Raw genomic sequence first — 21,153 nt, 5'->3', positions numbered from 1 at the left:
GGCCCGTTTGCGCAAACGTTCAATAAAAACCTCGTGCTTTTTGCATCAACTGGTCTGGAGTCTGGATCTTTGGGCGTCCTCTCGAGCAAGTGGGCATCTCTGCAACTGAGAGGTCCAACATTTTGGTGGCCCGTACGGGGATTTTAGGTCGCCCTCAGACCCATTCCCTGTGAACCAGTTGGAGGTATGATTAAGTGTTTTCTGTTTGTTGTTCTTCATCTTGAGTGTTCTGACTGGCCAGTACCTGACTCTGTGAGACCAGTGGGGGAGGCAGGCGTGCCCAGCAACCCCTGGTCCGTTCCCCGGAGGACGCTCCGGTTTGTGAGACCAGTAGGGGAAACCCTCGGTCTGTTCCCCCGGAAGACGCTCCCGGGGTGGTCTGGAGGTGGGTCGGAGACCAAGTCTCCCTCCTTCCCGGGGAGGGCTGGTCAGGCAGCCGCTCCCAAAAATAGCGCAATAGCGTTCGATTTGTCGTAGGTCTGTTGCTTCGCGGTTTTTGTTGGCTGTTCTTTTTGCTTGGTTTGACGTGCCTGGAATGGTCTGGAGGAAGGTCAGGGACCAAGTCTCCCTCCTTCCCGGGAAAAGCCTGGCCAAGCGGCTCTTCCCATCTGAGGTAGCATTGTCGATTTGTCCTAGAGCTGGTGCCGCGCGGTTTGTCTTGTTTACTGTATGTGTCTGTGTATTGGCTGTTCTTTTTGTTTGGGCTGAAATCTTTGCACCCATGGGTCAACAAATAACCACCCCTTTAAGTCTCGCTCTAGATCACTGGAAGGACGTTCGAGAACGCGCGCGCCACCTCTCAGTGGAGGTTAAAAGGAAACGATGGGCAAAATTCTGTTCCTCAGAGTGGCCGGCCTTCGAGGTCGGCTGGCCAAGGAACGGCACTTTTAACCTCAATATTATTTTACAGATTAAGGCGCGAGTCTTTCAGCCAGGATCCAATGGACACCCTGATCAGGTGCCCTACATTACCACGTGGGAGGATCTTTCACGTAACCCCCCTCCCTGGATAAAACCCTTCTCCTTCCCGACGGAGCCCATACGGACCCCGTTACCCCTTCCTCAGCCATCCCTAACTCCTTTAATACCTTCCCCCTTGGGACCTTCCTCCCCAATACCCCCTCCTCCCATCCCGGTTGCGCCAACCTCCTCCCTATACCCTCTGAAGGAGATTCGAGATCCAAAACCTGACAAGCCACCGGTTCTTCTGGCTGATCAGGACCTTCTGCTCTTTGACTCTCCCCCACCCTATCTTCCCAGCCAGCCTGCTCCCCACAGGAACCCCCACAACAACCAGAGCGGGATGTGCAACCTTCTGCACCATCCCCTGATTCCACGAGGGCAGGGGAAGAAGTCTCAGCGCCTTCCCCGCCCTCCAGCCGCCTGCGCCTCCGTCGGGGGCAGGCAGGGGGCTCGGGAAGCGTCTGGACTTCACAGACCTTTCCTCTTCGTTCGGTGGCTGGCCAGATGCAGTACTGGCCATTTTCTGCTTCCGATCTTTACAATTGGAAAACCCATAACCCCTCTTTCTCTCAGGACCCCCAGGCTCTGACCTGGGATGATTGTAGGCAGCTTCTGCAGACCCTCCTCACTACTGAGGAAAAGCAGCGTGTCTACCTTGAGGCACGGAAAAACGTCCCTGGAGCAGATGGCCGACCGACCCTACTGCCAAACGAAATCGAGGAGGCGTTTCCCTTAACCCGTCCTGATTGGGACTACACCACCGTTGCTGGTAGGGAGCGACTTCGTCTTTACCGCCAGATTCTCCTTGCGGGTCTCAGAGGGGCTGGAAAGCGCCCCACCAATTTGGCCAAGGTACGTGCAGTAGTGCAGGGGGCTGAGGAAACACCGGCAGGCTTCCTAGGAAGATTAATGGAAGCCTACCGTATGTACACCCCGTTTGACCCCCTGGCAGAGGACCGGCAGGGAGATGTAATCACGTCCTTTATAGGACAGTCAGCGTCGGACATCCGCAATAAATTGCAGCGGCTAGAGGAGCTTCAGGGGTATACTATACAAGATTTAATGAAGGAGGCAGAAAAGATTTACAACAAAAGGGAGACCCAAGAGGAGAAGGAGGAAAGGATCCACAAGGAGCAGGAGGAAAGGGAAGACAAAAGAGACAAAAGATGTAATCGAGAGCTTAGTAGAATTTTGGCCACCGTAGTGCAGGATACAGAAAGGAGTAGGCCAGGACAGAATAGGGACTTGGGAGACAAACGAAAGCCTCGGGTGGAAAGAGATCAATGTGCCTATTGTAAAGAAAAAGGACACTGGGTCAAAGACGACTTGACTCTTTAGTCCAGCAGGTGACTGAATCCTGTGTTCCGTGTGCCAAGGTAAATGCCAGACACCTCAAGCTCCCGGAGGGAGCTAGGTTAAGAGGAGACCGACCAGGGATCAACTGGGAGGTCGATTTCACTGAGATAAGGCCGGGCAGTTATGGGAATAAGTATCTTCTAGTTTTTGTAGACACCTTCTCCGGATGGACTGAGGCATTCCCCACAAAACAGGAAACCGCCCGGGTGGTCGTCAAGAAGATCATAGAGGAGATCTTCCCCCGGTTCAGCTTGCCTAAGGTAATCGGGTCCGACAACGGCCCAGCGTTTGTCTCCCAGGTAAGTCAGTTGGTGGCCAAAGCATTAGGCATAAATTGGAAATTGCACTGTGCCTATAGACCCCAAAGTTCAGGACAGGTAGAAAGAATGAACAGAACAATTAAAGAGACCTTGACCAAATTAGCGTTGGAGACTGGCGTTAAAGACTGGGTCCAACTCCTCCCTATGGTGTTGTTCCGGGACCGAAACACACCCTCTCATTGCGGGCTGACGCCATACGAAATCCTTTATGGAGGGCCCCCACCAGTAGCAGGCTTGCTTGACCTTGCCAGTGACTCCATTGCCGATGCCCCTAAATTACAGGCCCGGTTGAGAGCGCTCCAGATCATCCAGAACCAGGTCTGGAAACCTCTTGCAGCAGCCTACCAACCCAAGACGACAACCATCCCACATCCTTTCCAAATCGGAGACGCTGTGTATGTCCGAAGGCACCAATCTAAGACTCTAGAGCCCCGGTGGAAAGGCCCCTTCACTGTGCTGTTGACAACTCCCACTGCTCTCAAGGTCGACGGAATCGCTGCTTGGGTCCATGCCTCACACGTGAAGCGAGCACCACCACCCCCAGGGCCCCGAGGATCCAGATAGACCAGCCAAATGGAAGCTCCAGTGCACTCAGAACCCACTCAAGCTAAGACTTTCAAAAACTGTTTAATATTTGTGATGTTCCTGGCCTTTCCCCATTGTTTTTCCAATCCCCATGCTCCACAATTGTTAACATGGGACCCAACCCAGTCCAGCAAGAACAGAGTTCCCTCCCTCCAGTGAGGCAGGCTCTCCCCAGGCCACCCCTCCCGCCAGCCACCCTTTCGCCTAGCTTGGCAAGTTTAACTCCAAACGCTTCAAGCCCCCGTACAACCGGACAGCGGCTGTTTAACCTTTTGACAGGGGCCTTTCTGGCCCTCAACCAGACCAATCCGGAGCTGACCAAGTCCTGCTGGCTATGCCTAGCCCCAGGTCCACCTTATTACGAGGGCCTCGCGGTCCCCAGGACCTGGAATGGCACTACAGAGGCTTTTCCTTGTCCAAACCCTGGTGCTGACTCAACAGTACCAGTGTCAAGCTTCAAAGACCTCCGAGGTCCAATAGATTTTAGGATTAAAATCTGTCCAAAAAGAAAAGGAGGGAATGAAGGACCCTTATGAGGGAGAGGGACAAGAAACTAGGCCTGGGCAAATATCAGGGGCTTCTTAAGAGGTTAGATGTTCCCCAGAGTCCAGCGGGCAGGACGTTCTCTGGGAAGGAAAAGTCAATCCCCTTCAGAGAACCTCTAGGCACGCCCGGAGCAGAACTGCCCCTCCCCTCCGGGAAACCTCTGGGCGCGCCCAGAGCAGAGCTGCCCCTCCCCTTCGGAGAGTCTCTAGGCGCGCACTTATGATGTCACTGCGACCGGCCAATCCTGTAACACCTCAGCACTCTCCCTCAGCATTCTCCGGTATGCTAATTGTCCCTCCGAACCAGCCAATCCCGTGCCACCTCTGCATTTTACACCAGCACTCTCCACCAGCATTTTTCGCCAGCATTCTCCCATATGCTAATGTCCCTCTGAACTGACCAATCCTATGCATGTGCATTAGGAATATGCTAATTCGTTGCCTATATAACCTGTGTGAAACTGCCGCTCAGGGCTCCTCACTGCCTGAGGTGGGGGCCCGTTTGCGCAAACGTTCAATAAAAACCTCGTGCTTTTTGCATCAACTGGTCTGGAGTCTGGATCTTTGGGCGTCCTCTCGAGCAAGTGGGCATCTCTGCAACTGAGAGGTCCAACACCTTAAAACCATTCCCAGTACTGAACCAGCCCTTTTCTGCCTTCCTTCTACTCAGCCTCTCAGGAGTATTTAATCCTTTCCTGTCTAGTCTTCTTTTTGACAGGCAGAGTGGACAGTGAGAGAGAGACAGAGAGAAAGGTCTTCTTTTGCCATTGCTTCACCCTACAATGGCCGCCGCGGCCGGCGCACCGCGCTGATCCGATGGCAGGAGCCAGGTGCTTCTCCTGGTCTCCCATGGGGTGCAGGGCCCAAGCACTTGAGCCATCCTCCAGTGCACTTCCGGGCCACAGCAGAGAGCTGGCCTGGGGGAGGGGCAACCGGGACAGAATCCGGCGCCCCGACCGGGACTAGAATCTGGTGTCCCGGCGCCACAGGCGGAAGATTAGCCTGTTGAGCCACGGCACTGGCCTCCTGTCTAGTCTTCTGTAACACTTGTTCTCCTTTATAGGTTCTTCTGTTGGCTCAATCTGTTCTAATTTTCTAAGCCTGGGGTTTTGAATTCAAAAACAGAGAGAGGCATTTGAGTAAAACACTCTAAGTGAAAGTAAAAAGGGAGCAGTATAGAGTCCATGGTCAACTGGACAGACCATACTACAAAGAAGAGCTCAGGCTGACTGTTACGGTGAAAAAATATAAGGGTACTTCAAAGAGCTTCTAGAAAAATAAAACTAAATGATAATCTGACACAAAAAATTTGAAATCCATGTATAAGTCTTTTTTAATGATATACATTTTCCATGGATTTTTAAAGACTGTTTCTAAAGAGAACATAGAGGTCTAGATTTTTCTGTAAATTCTTTCAATGTTAAAATGTGAGCAACTAATTAAAAACACAATTCAATTTTAAATATGGGCTAATTAAAACATGTCTGCATTCCAGTTTCTGCTTTTGGGTGATGAATTTGTAACACTTATATATATTCTTGGGTTCTCTTCTCTCTATATATTCACTCCCTCACTGATCCCTGATCAGTGATTAATTCCTCACTGATTAATTCCCATGACTTTAAATTCCAATGTTAGGGGAATGTGCTGTGGTATAGTGGGTAAAACCACCACCTGCAGTGCTGGCATCCCATATGGGCACTGGTGCTAGTCTCTGCTGCTCCTCTTCCAATCCAGCTCTCTGCTATGGCCTGGAAAAGCAGTAGAGGATGGCCCAAGTCCTTGGGCCCCTGCACCCATGTGGGAGACTGGGAAGAAGCACTTGGGTCCTGGCTTCAGATCGGCACAGCTCCAGCTGTTGCAGTCATTTGGGATGGAAGACCTTTATTTCTTTCATTAGCAGGGAACTAGATCATAAGTACAGCTGCCAGGACAAACTGGTGCCCATTTGGGATACCAGCATTGCAGGCAGCGGCTTTACCCGCTGCACCACAATGCTGGCGCCTGTTTCCTAATCTAAAAAAGATCTTTGGGTACAGCACTGTGATGAAGCAGGTTAAGCCTCTGCCTGCAGGGCCAGGCACAGGTTCAAGTCCCGGCTGTTCCACTTCCAATCCAGCGCCCCACTGATGGCCTGGGAAGGCAGAGGAGGATAGCCCAGGTGCTTGGGCTCTTAACACACGTGGGAGACCCATAGGAAGCTCCTGGCTCCTTGCTTTGGATTGGCCCAATTCCAGGTGTTGTGGCCATTTGGGGAGTGAATCAGCAGATGGAGGACCTCTCTCTATGCTTCTCCCTCTCTCTGACTATAACTCTGCCTCTCAAATAAATAAATCTTTAAATATATATATATATATATATATATATATCTTTAAAGAGCACCCATTTTTCTTTAGTCAATTATGTAATGACTATATTGATATGGTTAAATTACCAGGATTGTTAGTTTCTTGAGTATGGATTAAATGGTGGGTATCATCGCTTAGAAAAGTGTTTTTATCTTTTAATTCCATTTTCCATGAACTTTTTGAAGTCCTATCATATAACTTTGCTATAGTAACCTACACACACACAGCCAGAATATTCTATATTAGCCTTATCAGTGTATTCCAGATTACCTTCTCCCTTCTTACTCCCCACAAGGATGGTGCTACATTCACAGTAAATGGGCTACCACATTAAGTTAGTAAGTAGTGGGCTGCAACAATAACTGAATTAATGTGGCAGACAGAATAATGCCCCCCAACATGTCCATATCCTAACATAACATGTTACCTTAAATGGCAATAAATGAGTTTGTAAATGTGATTAAATTAAGGACCTTGAGTGGGCGAAAGGAAATTTAGTCTGATTATTAGGGCACCCAACACCTATTAGGGTACCTAATCACCTAAGTCCTCAAAAGCAGGAATCTTTTTTACCTAAAGTTAGAGTCAGAGGGTCTTACAGGTCCTTTCAGAGGACAGATCATTTGAAATCAATTTTACCTCTAATTCCCTGCACACGTGTGGGAGAGCCGGAGGAAGCACCTGGATCCTGGCTTTGGATAGGCGCAGCTCTGGCCATTGCAGCCATCTGGGGAGCGAACCAGAGGATGGAAGACCTCTGTGTCTGTGTGTGTGTGGTGTGTCTCTCTCTCTGCCTCAGTTCTCTGTAACTCTGCCTTTCAAATAAAATAAAAATAAATCTTAAAAAAATTTTTTTATTTGAAAGGCAAAGTAATGGGGTGGGAGGGAGTAGGGAAAGAGAGAGAAACAGACACATCTTCCTCGGCTTGTTCGCTCCCTAGATGCCCACAAGAGTCAGGACTGAATCAGACCAAAGCCACAGCCAAATATTCTATCTGGGTCTCGCACATGGATGACAGTGACTCACATGCCATCCTATGCTGCCTCCCACGTGCATTAGCAGGAAGCTGGATTGGAAGCACAAAGCAGCCAGGACTTGAACAAGGCACTCCGATATGGATGCAGGCATCCTATGCAGTGGCTTAACCTGCTATGCCACAACATCTGCCCTAGGAGTTTGTATATTTATCCACTTGGCTATCCTATGCCTGGTTATTGATACATAAGGACTTATTATTGCATTTTTTAATTTTTTAAGGTTTTCTAATTGTTTTGCATATCCTTTTTATCTTCTTACTGTTTTCCTTTCTGGCTAAGTGATTTTCTTTAGTGTTTATGTTTTGACTTCTTGCTTTTTATTTTTAGAGTAGAATTATAGTTTAATAGCTTAAATTAAGCAAATAACTTAAGTGTGTACTTTAACTCCTCCCATCTCTGCATTTTGGATTTATATCATTTAATATTATATAGCCAATAAAATTAGATATTATTTTTAATATTTTGTACTTTACCCTTTATACAAAAGATATAAGTGGTTTATACCCCACCATTACATCATTATAGTATTCTGAATAAACTGTACATTTACTTTTACCATGAGCTTCAAACCTCCACTTGTTTTCACATTGATCACTGAAGTCTGTTTCTTTCAGCTCAAAGCATTGTCTTTAGTATTTCTTATAAGTTAGCCCTGCAGTGATAAACTCCCTCAGTTTTTGTTTGTCTTGGAAAGTCTTTATCTTTCCATTTCTCTTTAAAAATTTTTATTAATATGAATAGAACAGATTTTCTGTAATCCATAGGTACAGTTCCAAGAAGACAACCACATTTCCCTCACTCCTCACGTCGCCCACCCCCAATACCTCTCCATCTCTCCCCTCTCTTCATCAGCTTTCACAAAGATATAATTTTTTAAAGGATTTTCTTTAATTATTTGAGAGGCAGAGCTACAGACAGAGAGAGGGAGAGACAGAGAGAAAGCTCTTCCATCTGCTGGTTCACTCCCCAAATGGCTGCAACAGCTGGAGCTGGGCTGAGATTGGAAGAGGAGCATCTAGGACACAAAACGCTGCCCATATGGGATGCTGATGCGGCAGTCAGCCCCACAAAGACGTAATTTTACTCCATTCTATATTCACAGGCATAATTTCTTTAAACCAGCTTTTTACCCTCTGGCTTTTTCTCTGCTCCTTTTTAACCCCCCATCATACCACAACAACAGTTCCTTCTCTACTCCTTCTTGAACACCAGTGACCTATACTTGCTCTTTTGATAGTATCCCATAAATTTCTTAAGCTCTCTTCATTCCTTTGATCTCCTGTATATATTCAAATACCCTGTCTTTCAAATTCATAGTTTCTTTCTTTCGCTTCATCAGTTTTGCCACTGATGCTTTCTGAGCTTAATTTCTCTCACCGTATTATATTTTTCAGCTCCAAGAGTTCTTTTTAATTTTTTAAATTATCATTTCAATATCTCTGAGAAGTTTCCAATAAATTTCTGAACTGTTTTATTAGAGTTTGCTGAATTTCCTTAAAACAGCTATTTTGAATTCTTTGACAAGTCACATGCCTCCACCCCATTAGGGTCAATCACTGGCACCTTATTTTGTCCATCTGGTGAGGTAACATTTCCTTGCTTGTTCTCAATGTTCACATATATGTGTCTATGTCTACTCTTGTGTCCATCATTTTTTACCGAACTGTCCAGAAGTTTTGAGACTGACTTGCTTTCTATGCCAGTGACCACTGCAAATACTTCAGCACCATGGGGTGTCCTAAGCCCAGATTTGCTGCAAGTCTTATAAGGGTTCTCTGGTTGGTGTGCCTTCGCCACCAGGGAGGTTACCCAAAGAACGTGGGAAATCTGACAAGGTACTGAAGCCATAAAGCCATCCCAGTGACCCAGATGCGTATATATCCAAGCAGTTCCTTGAACAGGTGGCACAGTTCCCCACAGGTGCCATTAAAGGGACTGGTGCCAAGACTGGCCCCCTTTCAGGGTCTGCTGTAGGATGGAAGCTGGTAAATCTGTCCCAGTGGCCCACATGGCCATCATTATCCAGCAGTTTCCCGCAAAAGCAAGATAATACTCCAGCAGCTGCAGCAAGAGGAACTGGAGATGAAGTTGTGCCTCCTCAGGATCTTTTGTGGGACAGGAGGCTATGATAGAGAGGTTGTAAGATATAGGCAAGTCTTCCTCTGGATTCTCGTGTGAGTAGTACTATGCCAGAAATACGGCTGAGGAAGGCTGGTACTGATCCACAGAATAACAAACTTACCCACTGCCAAAACCAATGTCAGCAAACAGCTAAGTTTCTCTGCCAAAGCACTTGTGTACATGATTCCTCTTGGAATTCTGGAAAGATGGTTTTAGTTGCTGGCTTAAGGCCAAACAGGGCTGTAGTCATGCCCTTTGGGGAACAAGGCTGTTTCTGGGTTTGAACAAGAGAGCATAAATGCCATGTCTGCCACTTGTGTGTGGGTCTGCATCTCAAATAACCCTCCCAGGTTTTGGACTCTATCAGAGTTCCAAGTACTTGAATCCTGAGGCTCCAAAAGGGGTTTCTGTTGGATTAACACAAATTCTTATTGCAGGATATGTGCACCTAGTCCACTGTCTTGCTGATATCAACTCTTGTGTGTTTTAGCTTTCAAATTTTTTATTTCATTTCTTTGCTTGAGAATATTTAATTCAGTAAGGAGTATAATGCTATAGTCTCCCTCAGCACTATAGTTACTTGTAGGAGAGAACTTCCATTAGCCAAAGGTTTTGACGCTTACTTTCTGGGGTTTTGTTTTAACAGTATTTTTTTAGAAGGTGCATTGCTTATTTTAGTACATTTTAAGTACACAGTAAAGGTTTGGATGGCTTACAAGACTCCTATTTCAAGACTGCCCCCTTCTGTCAGAATAATGAAACACATAAACACACACACACAGGTACTTCAAAAAGCTCATGAAAAGATGGGATTAAAATATAGCTCTATGCCATATTCAGAAGCAAAAAGTTGCGCAGTGTGCCTCTTTTACCCTATCAGCATCTTAGTCAGAGTCAGAGCAACGTGTGGGGCAAAGGACAGATCCCCTGCATCCTGCAACTGTGGAGTTTCGGGGCATTAGCCCGAGAGCTAGGCTCACACACTCTACGTGAGCAAGGGGGACTCACCTTAGCTTCTGGGAGCTAACACCAGAAGCAGCCCATAAAAAAAAATCTGCTCCCACCTGGGAGATCTGGGTAATGACCCACCATATCCTGCAACATCAGGGCTGTAACAATTCCTTCTAAATTTTGTGGTGCCACTGGAATCTACCCAGTGGACAGAGGGAAGAACCTCTGCATTCCACTCCTCTGGGCTCATACCCTGCAGAATAAAATATCTGTACACCTTGTAGTCACCCTGTAGGAGTAGAACAGAGTTCAGTTCACATTCCCTAGATCTAGGACCACAGCTATTGAGTTTGTTTGTTTTTTAATTTATTTATTTACTTCAAAGTCAGTGTTACACAGAGAGAGAGAAATGAAATATTTTCCAGATAAGCAAAACAGTGAATTCACCACCACCAGACTAGCCCTATAAGAAATTCTGCAGGGCATCCTGCATCAGAAGTAAACATCATGAAAACACATGACACCACCAAACTCGCTAACAGAGCAGGTAGAACCATTACCCATATGGGATGCCGGCACTGCAGGCGGTGGCTTTACTCACTATACCACAGCGCCGACCCCAGCTACTGGCTTTATAAGCCACAGCACCAGTTTGACTCTCCTAGCAGCACCTGAAGAAGGATCCATCCGTATAACACACTTCTAGAACCACAGCAACTGTTGCCACAAGCCCTAGCATCACTTGGGCTTCCCAGGAGGACAAGGGGGTATCTTTTTTTTAAATATTTTATTCATTTATTTTAAAGTCAGAATTACACAGAGAGAAAAGGAGAGGCAGAGAGAGAGAGGTCTTCCATACACTGGTTCATTCCTCAGGTGGCCACAACGGCTGGAGCTGCACCAATCCAAAGCCAGAAGCCAGGAGCTTCTTCCGGGTCTCCCACACAGGTGCAAGGACTTGGGCCATCTTCTACTGCTTTCCCAGGGCATAGCAGAGAGCTGGATCAGAAGTGGAGCAGCCAGGACTCGAACTGACGCCCATATTAGATACTGGCACTGCAGGTGGCAGCTTTACTGGCTACGGCACAGTGTCAGCCCCAAGGGCATCTACCCTTGTCTCCCTCATCAGCAAGTACAAGGCCCTGCCTATCACATTCGCCAGGAAGACAGACACTGAACTTCTGTGGACCAAAGATACACACCAAAGGAAACCCTTATTCACCTCACAGCCAGGCTTCTCTCCATATGAACTGCAGCAGATTAGCCAACTTTGTCACTGGTAGACACAGCTGACACTGATTAAGACAAAAGAAATCACTCAGGAACTATACTCCTGGGCTCACCTAGAACAAAAGCCAAAGCGGCCGGCGCCGTGGCTTAACAGGCTAATCCTCCGCCTTGCGGCGCCGGCACGCCGGGTTCTAGTCCCGGTTGGGGCGCCAGATTCTATCCCAGTTGCCCCTCTTCCAGGCCAGCTCTCTGCTATGGCCCGGGAAGGCAGTGGAGGATGGCCCAAGTCCTTGGGCCCTGCACCCGCTTGGGAGACCAGGAGAAGCACCTGGCTCCTGGCTTTGGATCAGCATGAAACGCTGGCCGCAGCGGCCATTGGAGGGTGAACCAACGGCAAAAAGGAAGATCTTTCTCTCTGTCTCTCTCTCACTATCCACTCTGCCTGTCAAAAAAAAAAAAAACAAAAAAAAGCCAAAGCAACAAGCCAAGTGATACTCTGCATTCCATAAAACTCCTCCATAAAGAAGAAGGGACGAATATACCAGATGAGCAGATGTCAATGTAGGGACACAGAAGACGTGAAGAAGCAAGGTAGCATGACGCCTCCAAAAGATACAATGCTCCTCCAGAATTAGATACTGAACTGAAAAAATGACAGATACAGAATTCAAAATAATGATTGTAAGGAAATTCAATAAGACTCAAGAGAATACAGACAGATTAAAGAAATGAGGAAAGCAATGAATGACGTGAATGAAAATACACTGAGATAGAACTCATCAAGAAGAACCAAATAGAAATTTTGGAGATGAGATCTTCAGTCAATAAAATAAAAAATACAATTGAGAGCTTTAACTGCAGAATAGACCACGTGGAGTAAAGAATTTCTGACCTTGAGGACAAGAATTTTGAAACCACCCAATCATACAAAAATAAAGAGAAAAGAGTTAGAAAGAATGAAGGAAGTCTATATGAAATACAGGATACCACTAAATGACCAAATATTCATATTATATGTATTCTTGAAGGACAAGAAAAGAAAAAAAGCATTGAGAACCTGCTAAATTAAATAACAGCTGAAAATTTCCCAGGTCTTGAAAGAGACATGGACATTAAGTTACAAGAAGCTCAAAGAACCCCAAAACACTCAATCAAAAAATGTCTTCTCCAAGGCATATTGCCATCAAATTGTCAAAAGTTAAACACAAGGATCGAATCCTAAAGATGGTAAGAGAAAAGCAGCAAGTAACATATAAAGGAAAACCAATAGGATTAACATCAGACTTCTCAGCGAAAACCTGATAGGCCATAAGAGACTGGGATGATATATACTCAAGGTCTTAAAAAAACTTTCAGGGCCAGTGCCATGGCGCAGTAGATTAACCCTCCACCTGCAGTGCCAGCATCCCATATGAGCACCAGTTCTAGTTCTGGCTGCTCCACTTCCAATCCAGCTCTCTGCTATGGCCTGGGAAAGCCGTAGAAGATGGCCTAAGTCCTTGGGCCCCTGCACCCATGTGGGAGAACTGGAAGAAGCTCCTGGCTCCTGGCTTCGGATCAGCTCAGCTCCAGCCATTGCAGCCATTTGGGAAGAAGCAGCTCCTGGCTTCTGGCTTCAGATCTGCCCAGCTCCAGCTGTTACGGACATTTGGGGAGTGAACTAGTAGATGGAAGATCTCTTTCTCTCTGCCTCTGCCTCTCTGTAACTCTGCCTTTCAAATAAATAAATCTTTTTTTAAAAAAAAATTGTCTATATTACCTAGAGCAATGTACAGATCTAATGAAATCCCTATCAAAATACCAATGACATTCTTTACATTAGAAAAAGCAATCCTAAAATTCATATGGAATCACAAAAGATCCAGAATGGCCAAAGCAATCCTGAACAAGAAATTCAAGCTGGAAGCATCACAATATCTGACTTCAAAGCATACTACATAATGCTACAGTAATTAAAACAGCACAGTACTGACATAGAAACCAATACATGGATCAATGGAACAGAAGAGCCCACATGTATACAGACAACAGATTTTTGACAAAAGTGCTCAGATCATACAGCGGAGTAAGGATAATCTCTTCAACAAAAGGTGCTGGCAAAACTGGATGTATAAATGTAGAAGAATTAAATTAGATCCATACCTCTCATCATATACAAAAATCAATTCAACATGGATCAAAGACCTAAATTTGAGACCTGAGGCTATGAAGTTGCTGGAAGAAAACATAAGGGAAATACTCCAAGACATTGGTGTGAGGGGACTTCTTAGATAAGACCCCCATAGTACAGGCAACAAAAGCAAAACTAAACAAATGAGATTATATCAAACTCAGAAGCTTTTGCACAGCAAAGGTAGCAATCAAGAGCAAAGAAACATCCAAAAGAATAGGAAAAAATATTTGCAAACCATCTGTCTGACAAAGGGCTAATATACCAACTATATCAGCAATTTAAAAAACACAACAACAACAAAACAAACAACCAATCCAGTTGAGAAATGAGTAAAGGACTTCAAAAGACAGTTCTCAAAAGAAGAAATACAAATGGCCAACAAATATATGAAAAAATGCTCAACATCACTATCCATCAGGGAACTGCAAATCAAAACTACAATGAGACATCTCCTACTCCTATCAGAATGGCTAGAATGCAAAACACAGAGAATAACAAATGCTGGTGAGGACACAGAGAAAGGGGAACACTTATACGCTGTTGGTTGGAATGCAAATTAGCGTAGCCACTTGGGAAAACAATGTCTAGGTTTCTTTAAAAACTAGAAATAGACTTGACACATGATCCAACAATCCCACTACTGGGTATATTCCCCAACGATCTGAACACAATGTATCATAGAGATACCTGCACCAGGATATTTATAGCAGCACTGTTCACAATAGCCAAAATTCAGAATCAACCAAGGTGTCCATCATCAGATGATTGGATAAAGAAAATGTGGTATATACATATACAATGGAATATTACTCAGCTATAATAAAGAATGAAATTCTACCGTTTGCAGCAAAATGGATACAACTGGAGGATATCATGTTGAGTGAAATAAGCTAGACCCAAAAAGACAAATACCACATGTTCTCCCTTATGTGTGGGAGCTAAAATTAAAAAAAAAAAGTCTGTGTATATAGTACTGCTGCAAATATAGTTTTATAAATCTTTGTTTTACACTTTTGTCAAACCAATGGTTACAGTTTTAATGTGCTGTGATTACTTTAAAATTTGCTGTACTGGGTGAAATTGTCATTTTTCCATTCAATTATTGTTTATAGCCATTGTCTGTATGCCTACCAAACTAGGATCTTTTTGCTTTTTATTTTTCTTTGACAGGCAGAGTGGATAGTGAGAGAGAGAGACAGAGAGAAAGGTCTTCCTTTGCCGTTGGTTCACCCTCCAATGGCAGCTGTGGCCGGTTCATCGAGCTGATCTGAAGCCAGGAGCCAAGTGCTCCTCCTGGTCTCCCGTGCGGGTGCAGGGCCCAAGGACTTGGGCCATCCTCCACTGCCTTCCCGGGCCATAGCAGAGAGCTGGCCTGGAAGAGGGGCAACCGGGATAGAATCTGGCTCCCCAACCGGGACTAGAACCCGGTGTGCCGGCGCCACAAGGCGGAGGATTAGCCTGTTAAGCCACGGCGCCGGCCGCTTTTTAAACTTACTCACTGAAGCATTAAGCCTTTTTACTATAATGTAAATTTTAATTAAATTTTAAGTATTAAGCCTTTTTACTGTAATGTAAATTTTAATTAAATTTAAATTTAATTAATAATTAAATTTTAAATTTTTAAAATGTTATCTCAAAAACAAAGAAAAACAAAGACAGACCAGGAAAAGGAAGGAGGGTGGGAGACAGAGAAGGGGAGGGAGGGAATATCATCATGTTCTTAGAACTGTACCTACAAATCACACTGAATCTCTTAAAAATAATTAAAAATTAAAATTTAGAAATATGCAGCTCTATTTTGATGCAAAAATATAAATCCATGCAAATAAGGGGTATTCAAAAAATCAGGGAAATGATATATTTTGAAAAGATGATTCATGGATTTCAACTGTTTAGTACAAAAACAAACATCTTTTAAGTCCATTTTTTCAGAAAGTGAGAGGAAGAATAGGGAAGGGGTTGATATATTTAATAATTCCGTTGTTCCATATGATCTTAATTTCTACCTCTAACTTTCTTTTACCCTTTCACTAACATATCTCCAAAGGGTACTTCTTTCTATTTATCTCTTTCCCAGGAATGATGTCATTCAAAACTGCTACCTTAGGTCTCACACACTTCCTAGTCCTTTACCTTCAGTCAGTACTGTCATCTATTGGATCTTAGAACATTTTCAGAGATTTTGGAATTATTGGGGACTTACTTTATTGTTTGTTAATTTTTTTTGTCAGATATAGGTTTCCAATTTCTTTCTCGTCTTTTCCATATAGTTTTTAAGCCTCACCCCACACCACAAGTCAGAAACACCGTAAAAGAGTTTGGTGTTCATTTCTTATTTTAAATAATTTAAAGTTCATAATACAGTCATGCACTGCTTAGTGACAGAGACATATTCTAAAAAATGTGTTTTTAGGCAATTTCATTGTTGTGCAAAGATCACAGAATGTATTTACAAGAACCCAGATGATACAGTCTACTATATGCCTGGGCTATTTTGTATGCTGTATTGCTTCCAGGCTACAAACCTGTACAGCAGATTACCATACTGAGTACTAAAGGCAAGACCAACACAATGGTGAGTATTTGTGTTTGGAGCTTATACAGAACTGGAAGGTGCTCTGTGTGTGAGTGAATAGTGAGTCAAAGTGAAGGCCTAGAATAATACTGTACATTAATGTAAACTTCATAAACACTGTCCACTCAAGGTTGAGTCATGTAATAAACAATATAATATTGAAAACTAAAATAACTAAGAAAAACAGTCCATGTGAGAACTGCACATCATTTTTTCAGATGAAGTGTTACATACCTGTGAGTGCTAAATATGAAGCAATGTACCGCTTTTCCAGTCCATCTCTAACACTCTGAATTGCACCAAAAATTGGAGGTATGATCATAATCAGGTTGCTCACTGTATTCCCTATAGGAGAAAAACACAAAAAGATATTTAAATTAATCAATAACATTTTAAATAAAGACATAGTTACTTGGCCTTAAGCAACAATTAAATAGATGACTTCTCAGGAAGATGGTGGGAAGATATTCTCATGGTGCTAAAGGAAAATAATTCTATATTCAACAAAATTTTCTTACAAAAATTCAGACAATGAAGCCAAGAATTTTCCACAGCATATCCACAAAAGGAAATCCTAAATTCTGAAGGCAAGTAGAAAAAGGATCTCAGAAAGAACCTCAGAGATAAAGCAAAAAATGGATTGGAGAGGGTAGGCTACAACAACGGTACTCAAAGTACAGTCTATGGATGCAGTATGAAAAAATACAGAATTGAGTTAATTTTGTCTTTTGAGTAAAGAAGCAACAAATTGAGGTTTGCATTTTGCATGTTGCTATAGGTTGGATGTGGTTTATTCCCCAGGGTTTACATGTTGGAAGTTGGGCTCCCAATGTGGCAATATTAGGATTGGTGGAATTTTAAGAGACAGGGCTTAGCATAGGGTGGGTGCGTCACTGGGGGGCGCTGCCCTCAGATTAGTGTTGGTCTTGTGAAATGAGATAGTTCTCATGAGAGTGGCTTGTTATTAAGAGAGTCAGCCTGACCCCTGAATTGTTTCTGGCTTCCTGTCTCATTCTGTGATCCTTCTCACATGAGCTCCTGCCATAATGTCACCTACTATGAGGCCCTTACCACAGGCCCTTACCAAATAAATAGGGCTGCCCAATCATGGGCTTTCAGTCTTCAAAACTGTGAGCTAAATAAACTTCTTTTCTTTATATACTACCCAGCTTCATGTATTTTGTTATAACAATGAAAAATGGTCTAATACCCATTTTTAAAACTTCATTTTTCTGGTAAAGTTTTAGTTTCTATGTTTCCAGTGAAACACAAAAGGCAATAAACTTTAATATGATTTTTGCATTCACATTTACAAAAGCAAAACTCAAACATTAATATCTAAGTAATAATAAAGTCCAGTAACAGAAATAAACAAATAAAATGGGGAAAGGAACAACTAAAAAGCATTTTATAAATTTAATTCTGGTTAGAATAAAAAGTGGCACAAAACTCCAAATAGATGATTTTCAACATAGGTACCAATATTAAGACAAATTATCAATTAACTGAGGATAGGAAAAAAACATTTTCAAACAGTCGAGGATTTAAAAAGAAAAATACATACTAACAAACCTATTGCAAACTAAAAATATTTGCTTGTGTGAAAAATCAAATAAGGGAAACCCCAGAAAGATCCAAAGACAGTCTATTTAGGGGTGGGGGGAGGTGGAGGATCTCAATAGACTACCTCAAAGCAACATTTAGAGCTAAAACTGGAAAAAACTAGGTAATAGTCTTCCTGTTTCCCTCTGCTTTAATTCAGCTTCTCCTTGGATTACTTGTCTATTTGTGGTACCATACTTTAAAAAAAAAACAGAGATACAAAAGCATCTTTATTTAGGAATAAAGAATGATTGCTGTCTTTAAATATTTGAAGGATTATTAAACTGAAGGTAAGTAAGGCTGGCTATAGCTTTAAAATATCTTAAATAAAACTGACAAAGATGTAGAGAAGTAGATTTCTACTCAAAATAAGGCAAAATGTTCTAAAATTAAACCTGTGTATGACATTCTGGGGTCAAGGATACCTTCTCATTCATCTTTGTATCCCTGTCACTTGACACACAGTACCAACGAAAGAACAGGTGGTCAAGAAAGTCTGATGAAACAAACAAATCCATGCATGTGTGCTTGCTTAAACCTGAGTACAGCAGTTTCACCTTTATCCTCTAGTACTCATAAAATTATCTCCTTACTTTTAAAAATTTTTTGTACTTAATTGATATATAAGAATTGCACACATTTATGAGATACTTGTAATGCTTGCATTAATATGTAATAATACACATATCCATTATATAATGTTCAATACAGGGTAAACATAGCTATCTGAAATGTTTATCATTTATTTTTTGTGAAATCATCTGGAATTCTTTATCCTAGTTTTAATATATGTACTATTTTCTATAATGTCTACATATAATAGCTATCTATTTTATAGATAATGTAAAAATATATTACATATGTATTTATTACATGTATGTATATATTACATTATTGTTATCTATAGTATATGTTATCTATAGGATACATACATATGGAATGCCAGCATTCTAGGCAGTGACTTAACCTGTTGCACCTCTGTGCCATGCTGGCCATGAGATTAATTTTTTTTTGTAATTTCTTAAAAGATATATTTTATTTATTTCAAAAGAAGAGTTAGAGAGACAGAGAGAATTCTTCTATCTGCTGGTTCACTCTCTAATGGCCACAATGGCTGGAGCTGGGCCATGCAAAAGTCAATAGCCAGGAACTTCTTCTGGGTCTCCCACATGGGTACAGAGGCTCAAGCAACTGGGCCATCTTCTACTGTTTTTCCAGGAGCAGTAGAGAGATGTATTGGAAGTAGAGCAGCCAGGACTTGAACTGGCAACCCTATAGGATGCTGGCATTGCAGGCAGTGACTGTTAGGCTCAGAATTTGGAAGGGTGATGTATGGATGGAGATCATGAAGCATTCAGTGGCATGGAAGGAGTTCCGGGGGTGTGCTTTGCAACTGGCAGAAATCCAGGACCCCAGAGCAGCTCACAGATCTCCAAACGGAGAACAAAGTCACTGGGGGACGCTGGATCACCAATGTAAGGTTTTCCCGGCAATGCACCAATGTTATGCCATCACAAAACAAACCAAACACCAGAGTAAAGAAAAGGGTTTATTGGGGAAAACCCAGAAGACCAGAGGGAAGGGGCAAAGAGGGAAAAGGAGAGTAAGAGAGAAAGAGGAGAGAGGAGAGGAGAGAGGGGAGTGAGGGAGGAGAAGAGGAGGCTAGAGAGAGAGTGAGATTAATTTTTTTAGATTTCACATATGACTAAGATCAGGTAGTACTTGTCTTTTTTTGCCTTATTTATTTCAATTGATGAACTCCATGTTGTTGCAAATAAAAAGATTTCATCCTTTTTATGGTTGAATAGTATTGCATTGTGTATACGCATCATATTTTATCTACTCATTAGTTGATGGATATGCAGGTTTTCTACCATTTCTTGGCATTTCTGAATAGTGGTATAACAAATATGGGAGAGCTGCTTAGACAGCTTGCTTTCATTTCCTTTGGATGTATACCCCGTAATGGCATTGTTGGAATATGGTGGTTGTATTTTTAATTTTCTGAGTAATCTCCATACTGTTTTGTGCAACTGCTAACCATTTACACCAACAGTGTACAAGGTATCTCTTTCCTCCACATCTTCATCGGCCTAAGGCCTGCTGTTGGTGTGTTGTCATTGTTTCAGCACTAGAGGGCACTCCATCACAGGTTTGCCTCAAATCCACAGTTGATGTATTGTTCAGAATGAACTGAGGAAGTGTCTAAAAAAGACTAATCCATTCCTGTAAGCCTCTTCCTGGAACCAGCGTAGACTCCAGTCACCGGCCTGTGGCCAAGTACCATGGAATTCCAATTGGCTCTGGGCCTCATTGTGGAGGTACAGCCCCGGGTTCTTACACAAAGTCTTCCCTTTTCTCAAGCAGATCAATTACTCTCTTCCATACTGCCTGAGAGGGGAGAAATGGGAGAGCAGCTCTGTGGCAAAAAAAATGCCACAATGCTAAATCACACCCAGAGCCCACAGCCTGTGGGGACCACCAGAGCACGAAGCAGGACCAAGGCCCATGCTGCCATGGAGCTGAGATAATAAACTGATAACTAGCACAACGGACTGAGCAAAACTATGATTGGTAGGGGCTCCCTGACCACCCAAATAAGATAGTGAAATAATCAATTTTCTTCTTTCCCCAAAATTTTCTATAATGTAGTTACATTGTTTTTATAATTTAACATTAAGGTACTAAAAAGAATTTAAAAACAAAGGTTATATTATTTCTACTAAGAGTTTAACTGGGGGCCGGCGCCGTGGCTCACTTGGTTAATCCTCCGCCTACGGTGCCAGCATCCCAGGCATCCCATATGGGTGCCGGGTTCTAGTCCCAGTTGCTCCTCTTCCAGTCCAGCTCTCTGCTGTGGCCCGGGAGGGCAGTGGAGGATGGCCCACATGCTTGGGCCCCTGCACCCGTGTGGGAGACTAGGAAGAAGCTCCTGGCTCCTGGCTTTGGATCCATGCAGCATCGGCCGTGGCGGCCATTTGAGGAGTAACCAGTGGAAGGAAGACCTTTCTCTCTGTCTCTCTCTCTCACTGTCTAACTCTACCTGTCAAATAAAAAAAAAAAAAAGAATTTAACTGGATTTGGTGTTAATCACTCATAAAATTCAATTAAAATACTTTCTTTTCTGGAATTAAAAACTATAGACTCATGCAAAACAAAGTACTGTATTACAATATTTTTTTTAAAAATTTCCTCTGAGGGGAATCCTGTTTAGAAATTGATTTAAGAGATTAAAAACATCTGAAAATTATGCTATTTTTCTATCACCATCACCATACTCAGCATATTCTCCTTCTATGATACAAATTATAGGCAAAGTTGAAAACATTCCAATAAGTTCAAAATT

At 43.2% G+C, this 21,153-nt stretch overlaps 1 protein-coding gene across 3 annotated transcripts in view; it reads right to left on the bottom strand.

Moving 5' to 3' along the window:
- ACER3 (alkaline ceramidase 3) overlaps window positions 1–21,153 on the bottom strand; it is a 141,486-nt gene that overhangs the window by 91,313 nt on the left and 29,020 nt on the right. For 2 of the 3 annotated variants that reach the window (XM_062196751.1, XM_062196752.1), the window contains exon 2: window positions 16,440–16,550. In XM_062196751.1, coding sequence (XP_062052735.1) covers window positions 16,440–16,550 — 111 coding nt within the window. Of the gene's footprint in view, window positions 1–16,439; window positions 16,551–21,153 lie in introns of those variants that run through there. The other variant, XM_062196753.1, reaches the window with a different exon arrangement.

Source organism: Lepus europaeus, chromosome 7 (genome assembly GCF_033115175.1).
Source record: "Lepus europaeus isolate LE1 chromosome 7, mLepTim1.pri, whole genome shotgun sequence".
Classification (NCBI taxonomy): Eukaryota; Metazoa; Chordata; class Mammalia; order Lagomorpha; family Leporidae; genus Lepus; species Lepus europaeus.
This window is presented reverse-complemented; position numbering and strand designations above follow the sequence as displayed.